The sequence below is a fragment of the Sciurus vulgaris genome (genome assembly GCF_902686455.1).
Source record: "Sciurus vulgaris genome assembly, chromosome: 8".
Taxonomy (NCBI): domain Eukaryota; kingdom Metazoa; phylum Chordata; class Mammalia; order Rodentia; family Sciuridae; genus Sciurus; species Sciurus vulgaris.
Genome location: NC_136468.1, coordinates 61,056,332 through 61,071,099, shown reverse-complemented (window position 1 = coordinate 61,071,099; position 14,768 = coordinate 61,056,332). Strand labels below are relative to the sequence as shown.

Sequence of the window (14,768 nt, the reverse complement as noted above, 5' to 3'; positions counted from 1 at the left end):
TTTCTGGCACATGCAAAGGTTCCCAGTACAGTGCCTGTCACAAAGAAGGTGCTCAGTGTACACTCTCTGAGTAAGGAAAAGGGAAAAAAATTTCTCCAAATAATTCAATTTATTTTCCCCAGTACACAATCTTGTAAATATGAATGGATTTTTACATATTTTCTCGAAGATGTAAGATTCAAGTACAAATTTTTAAAAATTTAAGTAACATCACATGTTAACTGCAACATAGAATAATTCTATATCAGGTTAAAATGCAGAAGGATCATTTCATCTGTAAACAGATAATTTCATCTTTTTTTTTTTCCAACTTGGACATCTTTTATTTCTTGTTCTTGTCTATTTTCTCTGGTTTAAACTTCATAGTACTATGTTGAATGAGAGATGAAAATGGTAAGAGTAGGCATCCTTAGCTCATTCCTAATCTTAGAGAAAAACTTTCTGTTTTAACCATCAAATATAATGCTAACTATGAGCTTGTCATATATGGCCTTTATTATGTCAAGGTAAATTCCTTCTATATCTAGTTTGTTATGAATTTTTATCATGAAAATGTGTTGAATTTTGTCAAATGTCTTTTTTGCATCTATTGAGATGATAATGTAATTTTTATCCCTCATTCTGTTAGTGTGGTATATAGCATTTATTATTTTCCACATACTGAACTATCCTTGTAACCCAAGGATAAATACCATTTGATCATGGTGTATGATCCTTTTTATGTGCAGATGACTTTTGTTTACTAGTATTTTGTTGAGAATTTTTGCATCAGCATTCACAAGACATTTATCCTTTGATTTTCTTGAAATGTCTTTGTATGACTTCAGTGTCAGTATAATTATGGCCTCATTAATTTTTTGGAAGCGTTTCAAAAGGATTAGTACTAATTCTTTAAATGTTTGGTAGAATTTACCACTGAAACTGTTTGTTTGTTTGTTTATTTGTTTGTTTCATTAGGAAGTTTCTGATTATTGATTAAATCTCCTTATTCATTATTGGTCTGAATAGATTTTCTTTTTTTCATGATTTAGTTTTGATAGATTGTATGCTTCTAGGAATTTATTTATTCTAGGTTACTGAATATGTGTTGTATAATTGTTCATAATTATCTCTTTTGATCATTTTTATTTCTGTGGCATCAGTTATAATGTTTTCTCTGATTTTATTTATTTGAAACTTTTCTCCCTTTATCTTTGTCTTAGCAAAGGTTTGTCAATTTTGTTTTTCTTTTAAAATATCAGTTTGTTTTTCTATTATTTTCAAATAACACCATCTTATATGTAGAAATCCTTAAGGTAACAAGATTCACATGCCTGTAATTCCAGCTACTTGGGAGGCTGAGATAGGAGGAATGCAAGTTCGAGTTATACATACGTATCAAATCTGGGGGGATTTAGTGAAAGTCTGCCTCAAAAATAAAATAAAAGGGCTTAGGATATAACTCAGTCATAGGACTTATGGAGAATATACAAGACACTGGGTTCAACCCCAGTATCACAAAAAATATAAACTAACAAAACTGCACAAAAATTGTTAGAACTAATTGGTGACTTCAATAAAGAGATATCAATATACAGAATCAGCTTATTTTCTCTACACTAATAACTACCTAAAAAGGAAATAAACCATAGTATCATCGAAAAGATTTAAATACTTAAGACTTAACTTAACCATAATTATAAAAGACTTAACATTGCAAATTACACAACAATGATGAAAGAAATGATGAAAGTTACAAATAAATGAAAAGGCAAACCACAATCATGAATTGGAGAACTTGATGCTGTTAAATGTCTATATCACCCAAAGCCATCTACAGATTCAATACTATCACTGTCAAAATCACCAAAAAAGAGAAAAAGATCATAAAAGTCATATGGAATTACAAAATATTTAGATAATCAAATTAATCTTGAAGAACAACGAAGCTGGAGCCATAAATTTTTTTTTCAAAAAATATTACAAAACCACAGAAGTTAAAAGAGTATATTTTGGACACAAAGATAGGTAAATAGACCAATGGAACAGAACAGAAGGCTGAAAATTCAACCTATGCATTGATAACTAACCATCTTTCAATAAGGGTGCCAGCTATACACAATGGAGGAGGACAGTCTCTTCAGTAAGTCATGTTGGGAAATTGGAAATCCATGTGCAAATGAAGGAAATAGGATATTTATTTTAAACCATACACAAAAATCAACTCAAAATTGATTAAAGACTTAAAATGTAAAATCCCAAACCATAAGACTCCTAGCGGAAAACATTGGGCGACAGCGACTTGGCACTGATTTTAATAATGATGTCTTGAATATTATACCAAAAGCACAAGCAATATAAGCAAAAAACAAGTGGGACTACATTGAAATAAAAGTTATAGCAAAAGAAACAATACAGTGAAGAGTCAACCTAAAGAATTAGAGAAAAAACAAGAGGTTAATCTCCAAAATACACAAGGAACTCCTACAACTCAAAAGCAAAACAAAACAAAACAAAACAAAAACCTAAAATCCCTATTTAAAAATGGGCTAAGGACTTAAATAGACATTTCCCTGAAGAAGACATGTGAATCCCATTTTTATGCATAAGTATAATGCACTCATTAAAAATAAATAAATATTAGGGAGATCAATAGAGGAGGGCACTCAGGGAGAGGTAGGAGGGGAGGGTATGCATGTCACAATGAATCACACTATTATATGTAATTATAATTCACCAATATAAACATTTTTTAAAAGAAGACATGCTTTGTTTTTGAGACTGTTAAAAAAAATGGTCATTTGGGTCATAGTCAGCAAGGAATCTTCTTGATGATTATCAACTTTGAATGAACAAGTTGTCTCTAGGCAAACACAATTATAAAAACACAATATTCGAGAGGGACTGCTCTTAATAATGTGTACTAACACATCATGTATCATTTGAGTCATTCTCATCTATCCTGAGAAAGAAGGCAAGAAGACAAAGGGGAAAAAATTGAGCAGCCCAAATTCCTCAGGGACTCGCCTCTCTCATCTCTAGCAGACAGAGGTCAGAAACAACCAGGCTCAGGCCCAGGTCACAATTACATGGGGTGTGGAGCTCAGTGGAAATTCAATGCTCAATTCTGGCAGGTCTGTTCTACCAAGGTCAGGACCTTGAATGGAAAGAAGTGAAACTTGGCATCAAGGCATCTGGAATGCTATACTTGATAAGTTTGAAACAGTCTCCTCTGCACCTTCTGAGTCTACAGAAGTGACCCATTCCTCCTGGTTATTAAAGTGAAAAAAATAATCCCCATTAGCTTGAAGGTGATGCTTTAACATTTATTCTGCAGATACTTGAGAACTGACCTCCAATTCTCTTTTACCAGACTATTAGCTAGGATCGAGTCAAAATATAATCCGTCGGGGAAAAGCTGACTCTGCCATGGATAAAGGACCACGCACCAAAGATGCTGCAGATCTGAGCTAGGGTGTACCAGCAGGAGCCTTGAGAGTATGTGTGGGACTAAATCCCAAGGGTATTAAATTTGATAGATCTAGAGTTCTGTGACATAAACTTGATGAGGGAGAGTGTATCAGTATGACAGTGGCAATTAAAACACTGGCACAAACCACAAGAAGCAGTGATGATAAGTTCCTTGGAGGTTGGAAAAAATGAAGCGACCACATAAAATGAAATAAGACTTGCAGAATTTTCATAACAGATGGTCAGAAAGTAAAGAAATGGTTCACATAAATGTCATTGTAATATAAGTAGACTATATGAAATCAGAAACCCATCTCCAAACTATGTTTCACAAGAGGATCCAAAGAACACTGCAATTATCAAATTAATAAGGAGTTTGCTGGTGAGTGGCATCACCATTGAGAGGCTCAGTTGATGCCATTTTCCATAAGTCAGAGCTTAATACATAAATTTTGCACACTGGTTACAATGGGGATAATAAGATACTTGAAAGAGAGAAGTCATGCTCTCGAAGAGTCCAAAAGAAGATATCTCTCATAATGAGAAACATGATCAGAGTGGCAGCTACAAGTTCTGATCCAGAGAGCTATGGGAATTCTTACTAGGGCACATTGTTCCATGTGCATGATTGGTAGATAGCCAGTTAGGGTTTTTCACAATTTATACAAATAAGCAAAAAGATTCATGATCTTGAGATTAGGGAAGTCCCTCCAATAAAAAGTCATGATCTCATGCCCAGTACCCACAGCTAATTTGCAGACCCAGAATTCATTAACTAAAAAAGTAGCTGAGCCCTTATGAAGGAAAAAAAATTCCACTTCAGAAATAATTCCCCTTTCTCCAAGGAAATCTTAGGTCGTTTACTTCTGGCAAGTGATCAGTGTAAAAGGGGAATATCAGACATTTTGAGAACCACAGGTCACAGGGTTCAAGTCTGATTCTAAGGGCATCACTGTAACCTCAGATTCAGTGCTCATGGAGCCAGGTAAAATAAATGGAGTCCCAGTCGAAGTCCAGCTTACTGTCTAACTGTTCAACTCATGTGCCATGTGGTGAACATTTCCAGACCACTCAGACACAATAACATATAATCAGAGAGGACATGGTTATTGGCAGAAAACAGCATTAATTCCTTTGCCTGTGACAAAGGTCAAATGTGAGCTTTTGAAACTGCCCCCTTCCCTGAAAAGGACAGTAAGTACATAAAAACAATATTATGACTGGGGATAGATGGGAATGACAGAGATTAGTGCTGATCTTAACAACTCCAAAGATGGTGGTGGTCCCCATCCAAGCCCCACTGAAATCATAATTCTTTCCTCTACAAAAATTATTCGGCTCCTAATGGAGGAAAGGAAACTACCTTTCCTTTGCACTGGGCATAGTGACTTAACAGAAGGAAATCCTCTCTGTCTCAGGTATAAGGTATAAGGTATAAAGGCACTGATTTGAGGAGTATGTTATTTTATTCATCTGAGAAATGGGTTTACATTCAAGAAATAGACAATGATAAATATTTATGGTCTAACTCAGGTTTAAGTTAATTCTTTCACCTACTATTACAAGGTAGCTACAAGGGATCATTGTTGTCTCAACATGACATCACGTTGTTCCTTTTTAACTACTCCATCACATTAATTATACAGATGAACAATAAGTGGCAAGAGAGTTGGAGGCCTTGATAAGATATCTGCCCAGAAAAAGGTGGAAAATGAACCCTAGAAAGATTCAAAGAGGACAGCCCCTTGCCAAACTCCTTCCTTCCTTCCTTCCTTCCTTCCTTCCTTCCTTCCTTCCTTCCTTCCTTCCTTCCTTCCTTCCTTCCTTCCTTCCTTCCTTCCTTCCTTCCTTCCTTCCTTCCTTCCTTCCTTCCTTCCTTCCTTCCTTCCTTCCTTCCTTCCCCTGACTGCTCTGGTTTAGGATATGTTGTGATATTTCTTCTAAATTAAAGGAAAATTATTCCACTTTGTATTTCCCATACACTAAGATAAATACAAACACCTCAAAATCATACACTGTTTATTCAGTGACATTAAACACTAACAAATTTGCCACTTACAGTAAGAAAGGGGTCTTCAGCAGGTCTAGGCTATAGGGTAGAAGCCCTTCCTCCTGGACCACGTGACCCAAAAGGACTCAATACTGAAAGAACGTATGACAATAAAGACATCCTGGGGAGTTTATGGAAAACCCCCCAAATAGCGGACGTAGTGGTGCACACTTATCAACCCAACCACCGTAATCTCAGCTCATCAGGAGGTTAAGGCAGAAAGATCACAAGTTAGAGGCCAGCCTGGGCAATTTAGAGACAACTTGTCTCAAAAATAAAGGAAGAAAAAAATGGTACATAGGTCAGTGATAGAGTACCCCTGGGTTCAATCCCTGGTACCAAAAGCAAGAAAATAAGAAAAGTTAGGAAATTGTGTATCACCTAGATAATTGATCTTGTTTTTTGAAAAAGAAAATTGAATTAAGTTTCTAAATAGCCTACTAAAGAATTTGGTCTTATTTCATGGTATATTTTTGTTTTCTAAATCATTTTATATAAATTATTTCTCTTTTTAATGCTTTAATTTTAGTTTTTAAATATAATCACAGTCTGAACACAACTGGTATCTTCAGTTTATTTTTTATTGATTATTTGAAAGCATATCACTGTAAATTTTTGACTCAAAACAAGCACACCTCTACAGCATATAAACCTTAGTATAATTACAGAAGGGAAATTTAGACCTATCAAAATATGTGACAGGCTACACAAAAGTATCTAGCAATGTTGAGAAAAATGATTCTGTTTTATTGTTAAAAAGCCGTGTTTTTAAAAGACCTTTTCAAATAAAGCAAGTGACATGGCAACGTGGTGACCTTTATGCTGCTTAAAGTCAAATGTCTCCCATTGGAATCACCTTCTTTTCTTAACTGTTCAACATCTTGACTTCTCCTGTCTGACTGTTCAATAGATATTATATTCCTGTCACTGATGAAAAAGAAAAAAAAGTACTTTGTCAAAATATTTATAAAAACTTGAATTTCTATTAGATGATGGAAATACAAAAGCAGGCCAATAAAGGTAAGGGAAATGTTTTCTATTTTTGTTAAATACAATAGTTAATATTTATTTTGTGGAGATAACTTATAATTTTAATAATTACTTTTTAATTGGTTCTTTTTGGTTACACACGACAGTAGAATCATTTTGAAATAATTATAAAAGCATGGACTATACCTTGTTCTAATTCAGACTCTTCATCCAACCCCTACTTTCCCTTGCCCAACCCTTGCTCCATTCCCTCTTCTGATCTTTTTGCCATTTACCTATAGTTAATTTCTTGTGGATGTACATGTTGGTGGGATTCACCATGGTGTATTCATGTATGTACATAGAAAGTGTGTAAGAGTCACCCCACTGTTTTGCCTTTTCCTATCCCCCCTTCCTTATCTTCACTCCCCTTTGTCTAGTACAGTGAACTTCTATCACCCCACCCCTTATTGTGGACTAACTTCCACATATCAGCTAAAACATTCTACATTTGGTTTGGGGATTGGCTTAGTTCACTTAGCATGACAGTATGTAGATCAAACCAAATGTCATAAAGTCATTCTTATTTATGGCTAAGTATTGATCCACTGTGTAAATATGCCACGTTTTCTTTACCTATTCATCTGTGGAAAGGCACTAGGCTGGGTCCATAGCTATTGTGAACTGTGCAGTTGCATCACTGTAGTAAGCTGATTTTAAGTCCTTTGGGTATATAACAAGGAGTGGTATGACTGGGTCAAATGGTGAGTCCATTTCTAGTTTTTTGAGAATCTCTACACTGCTTTCCTGAGTAGATGCACGAATTTGCAGACCCAATTTGTTATGTATGAGTATTCCCTTTTCCCCACATCCTCACTGACATTTATTGTTACGTGTAGTCTTGATAATTGCCATTCTTACTCAGTGTAGTTTTAATTTGCATTTGTCTAATTGCTAGAGATGTCAGACATTTTTTCATATATTCATTGACCATTCATATTTCTTCTTCCTCTTGAGTTAAGAGTTAAAACCTTTTAATAGCAAACATGGTGTACCTAATCCACTCTTTTTTTTTTTTTTTTGTCTACTTTTTTTTGAACATAAAAGTCACAGTTATTCACCAGGACCTGAAACAGTGGTGAATAAATACAGAGATGAGTGAGTTATTTTCCATCTGAAGAAAGCACGCAGTATGTGGAGTTGACCATCACTGGCTGAGAACACTCACTCTCCTTTACTGAATATGATAAAACTATGGATAAACTTCCCTATGGGTATCAGCACACCACACACACATGGGTCACATTTGTCCAGGTTGAATGTATAGTGAAGAAAAATATTGGAATAGAAACAAGATTACTGTAACGACTACTTCAGGTTGTGCAAGGGGATAGCAGAGAGTTCTGAAAGGTACATCTTTGGAAGAATAAAAACTAATAATGTTGGAGTTGAAATAAAATTATTTTGAGAAATTGGTAAAAACATCATTTTTTTCATCAGTAAGAAAATTTATTTCATGAAGTCATTTCAGATATAAAATCCACCAAAGCATGCCTTAATTACAATGGATAGAAAGCAGGAAAAGTGAATTGACCTTAATGATAACAATATCTTCCTTTATGTAGACTACAGCCTACAACCCCGGGTTTATAGCAGTGGCCTCCAAGGTTGGGGAATACATGACGGAGGGTGCACAAGGCAATCTGACCACTATAGAACATTTGCTAGGAGTTTCATTTATTGTTATATTTTTCTTATTAAAAAATATACCTTGTCTAAATTTTTGATGCTTGTGATCAAAATAGTATAGTCCTTCATATACAAACACCCTTATGTAACGTGCTAAAACTACAAAGATGTATTGGAATTGTTGCTGAAAATGTATTTTCTGATAAAGCTGTATGATGGAAAAGGTTTGAAGAGTGATTATGTTGCAAATAAAATGGCACACTTGAATGTTATTTGGTCCGTTCAGTGAAGGGGATTTACATAACCACTTTATAGCATGGATTATAATTTATTAACTTTTTAAAATTTTTCCACATTTTAATTGGTGCATTACAGTTGTATGTAACTATGGGATTTATTGTTACATATTCATACATGCATACATGTATACATGCACACAATATAACAATATAGTTTTAGCCAATACTTCCCAGTACTTTTGCTCTCTGCTCTCTTTCTACCTCCCGGTTTTCTGCTGATTTTCACAAGATCACCCTGCCACTTTTCTTTCCTTTCTCTTTTTAGCTTCCACATTTGAAAGAAAATATATGACTATTGACCTTCTGAATTTGACTTATTTCACTTGCCATGGTGGAATCTAATTATGGTTGCCTCAGAGATAGGTAGGTATGTAGTGGGGTGACATGGGGGGATCTGGAAGACAGTTGCTTTTCATGACAAGCCTTTGCTATTATTTTAATTTTACCCAATTCTTACAAAAAAATTCTTACAAAAAGAAAACTTTTTTTTATTAAATTGAGTTTAAGATCAGATTTTTGTGTTGTGGTAGTGCCATCACGTGCTATATCAAGTGGCACACTAATCAGTCTGGAAGTTACACAGTTATTCAAATTAGTGTTTTCTAACTACTACTCTCTTTACAATAATTCAAAATATTGGTTAAAAATACACATTTCCAAATCCTTCTCCTTAAAGAGCAGGGGTGGGGCCCATAAATCTATAATGTTTTAAGCATCTCAGATAATTCTTAGGATTAGGCAATCTTGGAAAACATTGCTCCTGAATACATTTGCTGAAATTTTGATGGAGATATGAAGTTGTCATTTCAACAAGTTTTCATGGTATACAGGATGTTTGTCTATATTCATTTTGTAGCATATGAAATTTAAGATCAGCATATTTTTTATTATACATGTTTTTTTTCAAAGTTTAACATAAATAACAGGTAGTAAATATTTTCATGTATTTTTATTTTGGTTTAACTTATGTTATTCAAAGCTCAGCCAACATAATGCTTCTCTCCATCCACAGACAGATTAACTTTTGGATGCCCCACTTCAATCACAGTTCCTACCCTAGGAACTCACAACTCACTCCTCCTGTTGGCTATTTTATTCTCATTCTTACCTATTATCTCCTGCTTCCTGCTTCACTTCTTCCTTCATTTTTCAGAGCCTGTTTCTCCTAATGGGGTCAACCTATCCCAATCATAAACCAGGCATGAGCGACAGGATGTAAAGGACATTAAGAATGTCCTTCCTTCTGCCTTGGGCAGTGTCTCAATCCGCTGCACACTTGAATCACCTGGGAGGTAAGCAGGCCTTTAACACCTCTCAACCCCAGTCAAGGAGAACTGCTATGACTAGGACACAGATTTCAGCACCTTTTAATAAGAATGATACCTCCAGTTCACGGGTGAGGGAACTGAAGTTGAAACAGATTGAGTGCTTCCTCCAAATTATATGAAAATTAAGTCATGAAGTTATGGCTCCAGTGCAAACTTCCCTTTTCCCAATCCCCAGTTCTTCCCTCTATCTCTATATCATATGAACAAAATTTTATTTCCATTTATTATTCTAGTAAAATTTCTCCCTTATCATAATATATATACACACAGATAAGAGAGTCATATTTTAGGACAAAAATACTTTGGATTATCTCTTGAGTCAAAAAGGACTTTTGAAAAAAAAAAAAAGGACTTTTGAAGGACAAAAAAACTTCATAGCTATCCCTTTATGTTGTGCTACTTGAGTACTCATGTCATTCAGTCATTAATCCCTTGTACCAAGATGTTTACCTTTTTAAAGGTTACCAGCAATCTCTTAAATAGCAAATCCCCTCTTAAGCAAATGTGAGTGGGGTACCTAGTATTTACTTGGCACTGAGGATAAACATTAAATTAATATCTCCAAGAAGAAAGACAAAGATAGAGGCCAATGATATCATACATGATGGTGTTTTAGGAACACAGTGGGAGACACACCATTCAGGGAAGTGTGTCTTAGGAACACAGTGGTGACACACCCATTCAGGGAAGTTTATCCAGGTGATGTCTGAGCTGTCTCATTTTACAAATAGGACTTAGCTAGCTAAGGAAGGGTAAAGTTGGACAGAAAGAACATAAAATGAAAAAGTGATATAACAAGAATATTCTTCACAAAAAAATAAAGGCATGATATGTTGTGACCAACTTACTAAGCTAATTGTGCTATACTCACAGAACTGACAGAATATATTTGAGATTGAATTTTCTAGGGATAGTGAAGAATTTTCATTTGCTAAGGATTTGTAATTTTAACAATGTAAATTTAGCTCTGTCTGTATTTCCTTGTAGGAAAATTTGAAATGTTATTATCTCTTCTGTGGCTTCATAAGGACTGAATATTATGTGCTTTTTGCTCACAGGGACTGGCACTTAGAACATGCCCACACAATGTTGTTCATGAAGAGTTGTGTCATTACCCAGTAACAGTGGAAGTAGTGTTTGAATTTAAGAAATTTAGTAAAGAAACAGGGAGGCCAATTAGGAGGCTATTGCTTTGGCAGGCAAAAGTGATTAATTAAGGCCACTCAGGTAGTAATGGAGATTTATGTGGGATATCTAGAAAGTATTTGAAACTACTTAAAGAATAGGGTTTGTGAGTTTTCAGAATATAGATTTCAAGAAAAAGTATCTAAAAATTTCATGAGTCATTGTGATAAAGAAAAATTAATGGATTTTTTAAAACAGTAGAACAACTTATTATTATATACTTGGATCTTTAAGCAAAAATAAGCACTTGTAATTCTCCAAGAATATTTTACATAATCAAAACTTTACATTAATCACACCATAAGATGTTCCTTAGTATTGTGAAATATTTCATGTTTAAAAAGTACTTTTTAAACATAGGAACATTGATACCATATTCTGCTTCTTACCAGGGTCAATTGCATGTCCATCATAAACTGTTGACAACTAGAAGAAAAAAAGTACAATTGTTATTTTATTTCAAATGGTCTTCCTAAATGTCAATAGTGACACTGTCAATGACCTTGTAATTCCTAATGGAATTACTACTTTGCAATTCACCGGCCCACTCTACTGGAGTCATTTATACTCCAAGAAATATGACAACTGAATAAAATAATTGTCTTATCTAATTACTTATGTATTAAGTCATTACTTACAACATACTGAAAGCCTCCAGATAGTTTCAGAACAATTTACTTGTTGATATTAGAACTGTACTCAGGTCATATTCAAATATTGCTCACCATTACACAGTGTTCTCAGGGCAGCTAGAAAAACTGTGCACTATCACCTTCCTATTGACTTTGTAACAATAAGTATAAAGAAATCAAAATTAGGTCATACCTCTCACAAATTGTGTGGCATTGACAATTTAGATAACGGCTATTTTAGTGGAGTATTGAATACATGGAGATCTCTCACTGAGTTGAATAGATATTTGGAGGTCAGAAATTATGTATAGCCAGCCTACACAACTATTTTGAAGGATAGTACTCTGCAGGGTAACAGAAAAGGGATGGTTGCAGAAAGCGTCAGAGGAAGTACTTCAAAAGTAGAAAACATTAAGTCATATCGGGTTATGCAAATAATCTAGCAGTAAAAGATAGAGAGAAAATGTTTCCATGAGAAGACCAGAGACCTGGGTACCCAAATTATAACTGGAATGGATGCATATACATGGAAGCAAGGATACCACCTCTGGACCTGGGAAGTCAGGATATATGTTACTAATGCAACCAAGTTTGTGGAGTTGGTTTTAAGGGCCTGAGAGAGTTTTTAAATTTAATATGTCTTTTGTTTGTGAAATGTGCAGATAAATCACAGTTGAGAGCGAGAAGAGATGGATGTGTTGGAGATTTGAGAAAAGCAGGAGAACTGAATTTTCATCACTGAAGGTGGTAAAGTGAATTTATTTGGAATCTATAGTCTGGTGTGGTTACATTACGCTACGATTTGAAAACATTGTCATAAATCTGAACTGAGTCCAGAGCACATAATTGTGTTACTTTCAATAGGAACACACTGCTGCTTAAATGCAGTCACAGATTCAATGACAGATTGCTTTAATCAGGGCTGAAGTTATTTACCTGAATTTGAAGGAGATGGTGTGACAAAGAGTGAGCTCTTTGTGAATAAAGTAACAATGCTGGACAATGAAATCCAATCAGGATAAGCAGTAAAGTGACATTAGAGAAGTAATGGAGAAAGAAAAAGTAACAAGGTTTTTAGCATAGAAGATTTGGAATAAATTAATAAACCTAAATATTTTGGATTAAGTTGGATAATAATCAGAGTGTGATATTTGGACACTAGATTTTTGAAGTGTTATAATTATTGATAATGTTACAGTCTTGAGTGTGACCATAGGAATGGGTGTCTGGAATAGGAAGAAGGACAAATTAAAAGGAACAAAGGAGTTAAAAGAATGATCAGCCATGATATATTTTGATTATTTTTGTGGAGGCTAAATATGCTATTAATATGCCAGGAAGTATAAAAGGAAAAACCCTGGGAGCTAAGAATTAAAGTCACTGAAGAATTGGGAAATAATAATAAAAATAGGTAAGGATCATTAAATTTTGACGATACATACTCCCAAAGCAGTAATATGTAAAGAAGGAAAGAGATGTACTCTGCACAAGGAAGAAATTTAGGAAAGATAAGTCACTTAGTGCCTGTCTAAGCTTTGAGAAAATGTTTGTGCATACATTCCATGGTGATGTTCTTCAGGAACATTTCCATTAGTGCACAAAAGTGAAAGCAATAATGTGGCAAAAAAGCAATGATGTCGGCTCTGGGGATGCATTTAACTTAGGCTGAGTGATAGAATTGGAGAAGATCGCAGGGTAAGTAAACAGAGTCCTAAGATATGAGAAAAGTAAAAGAGAAAGGAATACTGGTCCAAGTGGAAGTAAAGCTAGTAAAAAGTCTTGGTATTTGTTCACCATACTTCATGTCAAGACTCTGCAACCTCTTTCCACTCTTCTCCATCTATAAACATACACCAATTCTTCACCATATCTCTAGTGCTAATTCTTTCACAAAATTTTCTCTGATCTACCTCCCAAAGACCTTGCTGTTCTCTGAATTCTTATGGAGCTGATTGGATGCACTCTGCATGTTAAGAAGAATTAATAAACTGTCATACATTATTCCCTATAATTTTTTACTTATATCTTTACCAGCGGGATTATGGGTTCTTGAAGAGTGAAAGCCATGTTTTATGCTTCCTAAAATTCTCCCAAGTAATCAGAAGAGTGGCCTGTAATCGTTAAGTGTTGCATAAATACCTACAGAATTAATATTACCGATTAGAGTAATATATATGCTAATGGCCTTTGTAGTAACTGGAAAATACTTTACCGCTCCAAAGGCATTGAATCAAATGCAGTTCTACATAAAAATTAATCCTGCAATTTAGCAAAACGTTGTGGTTTGCAATTTAATCTCACCTATTTTTTTCATCCTTCAAAAGGGAGAAAACATGGTAAAGGAAATTTGAAAACCATTTCACCAATACACCATCAATTTAGATTTCTCCTGCTATATCATTTCCCTCATCACTGTCACCAATGTCAAGCACTTAAAGTAGAATGTTAGCTCCTTTTTCAATTTTCACTTCTACACTCAGTTGAAGTCCATATATTCTCTCATTTTGATTTATGAGTTCACATTCACTACAGTTTATTTTCAAATGTATTATTGTCTGGACTCCATGAAAAATGCAAGAATAACTATTCTAGTGTCTCTGACATGAGTTCTCTCTTTGTCCTTACCTGATGATTTCCAGGCAGCAAGTTTGGTTTTGTGTTTGGTTCGGGATCACTACTCAGTAAGTTTCCATGCCTACAAAAAGCATTAAAGAAAATTTTGAAATATTTATTTTAATCTCTAACACAAAAGATATATTTTAGTGGTTATGTGCACAAATAAATGATGCAATAGTTTCTTTTATAATAGGTAAGCCAACACTACACAATGCTATATTTAAATAGTCTGTAAAGTAGCTCTTAATAGCCTTTTATAACTCAGAATCACTTATGTTCCTATATTAAGATTAATGGAAGTGTTTATTATTAATAATCTTAGTACCTCTTCTAAATAAAGTAATGGATCTCGATGCTGTTCTAAGTATAAGTTTATATATTTCATTTGGTTTCTTGAAACACGATATTTGTTCTCATCCCTGTGGCTCTTATGCCTCTTATCATTAAACAAATAACTTAACTTGAAAACAGTACTAATGCTATTCAATGGCAACAGAAAATCAATACTAGGTCATAATGAGCATTTATAAATACAATTCTGCTCTCTACT

General features: G+C 34.5%; 1 protein-coding gene across 1 annotated transcript in view; it reads right to left on the bottom strand.

The window, feature by feature from the left end:
• LOC306667640 (cadherin-related family member 4-like) overlaps nt 1–14,768 on the bottom strand; it is a gene marked incomplete at both ends in the record, with an annotated part of 136,546 nt that overhangs the window by 25,764 nt on the left and 96,014 nt on the right. Inside the window, 2 exons of the mRNA XM_079150381.1 lie at nt 11,360–11,396; nt 14,228–14,297. Of these exons, the coding sequence (XP_079006507.1) occupies nt 11,360–11,396; nt 14,228–14,297 (107 nt within the window). The remainder of the gene's footprint in view (nt 1–11,359; nt 11,397–14,227; nt 14,298–14,768) is intronic.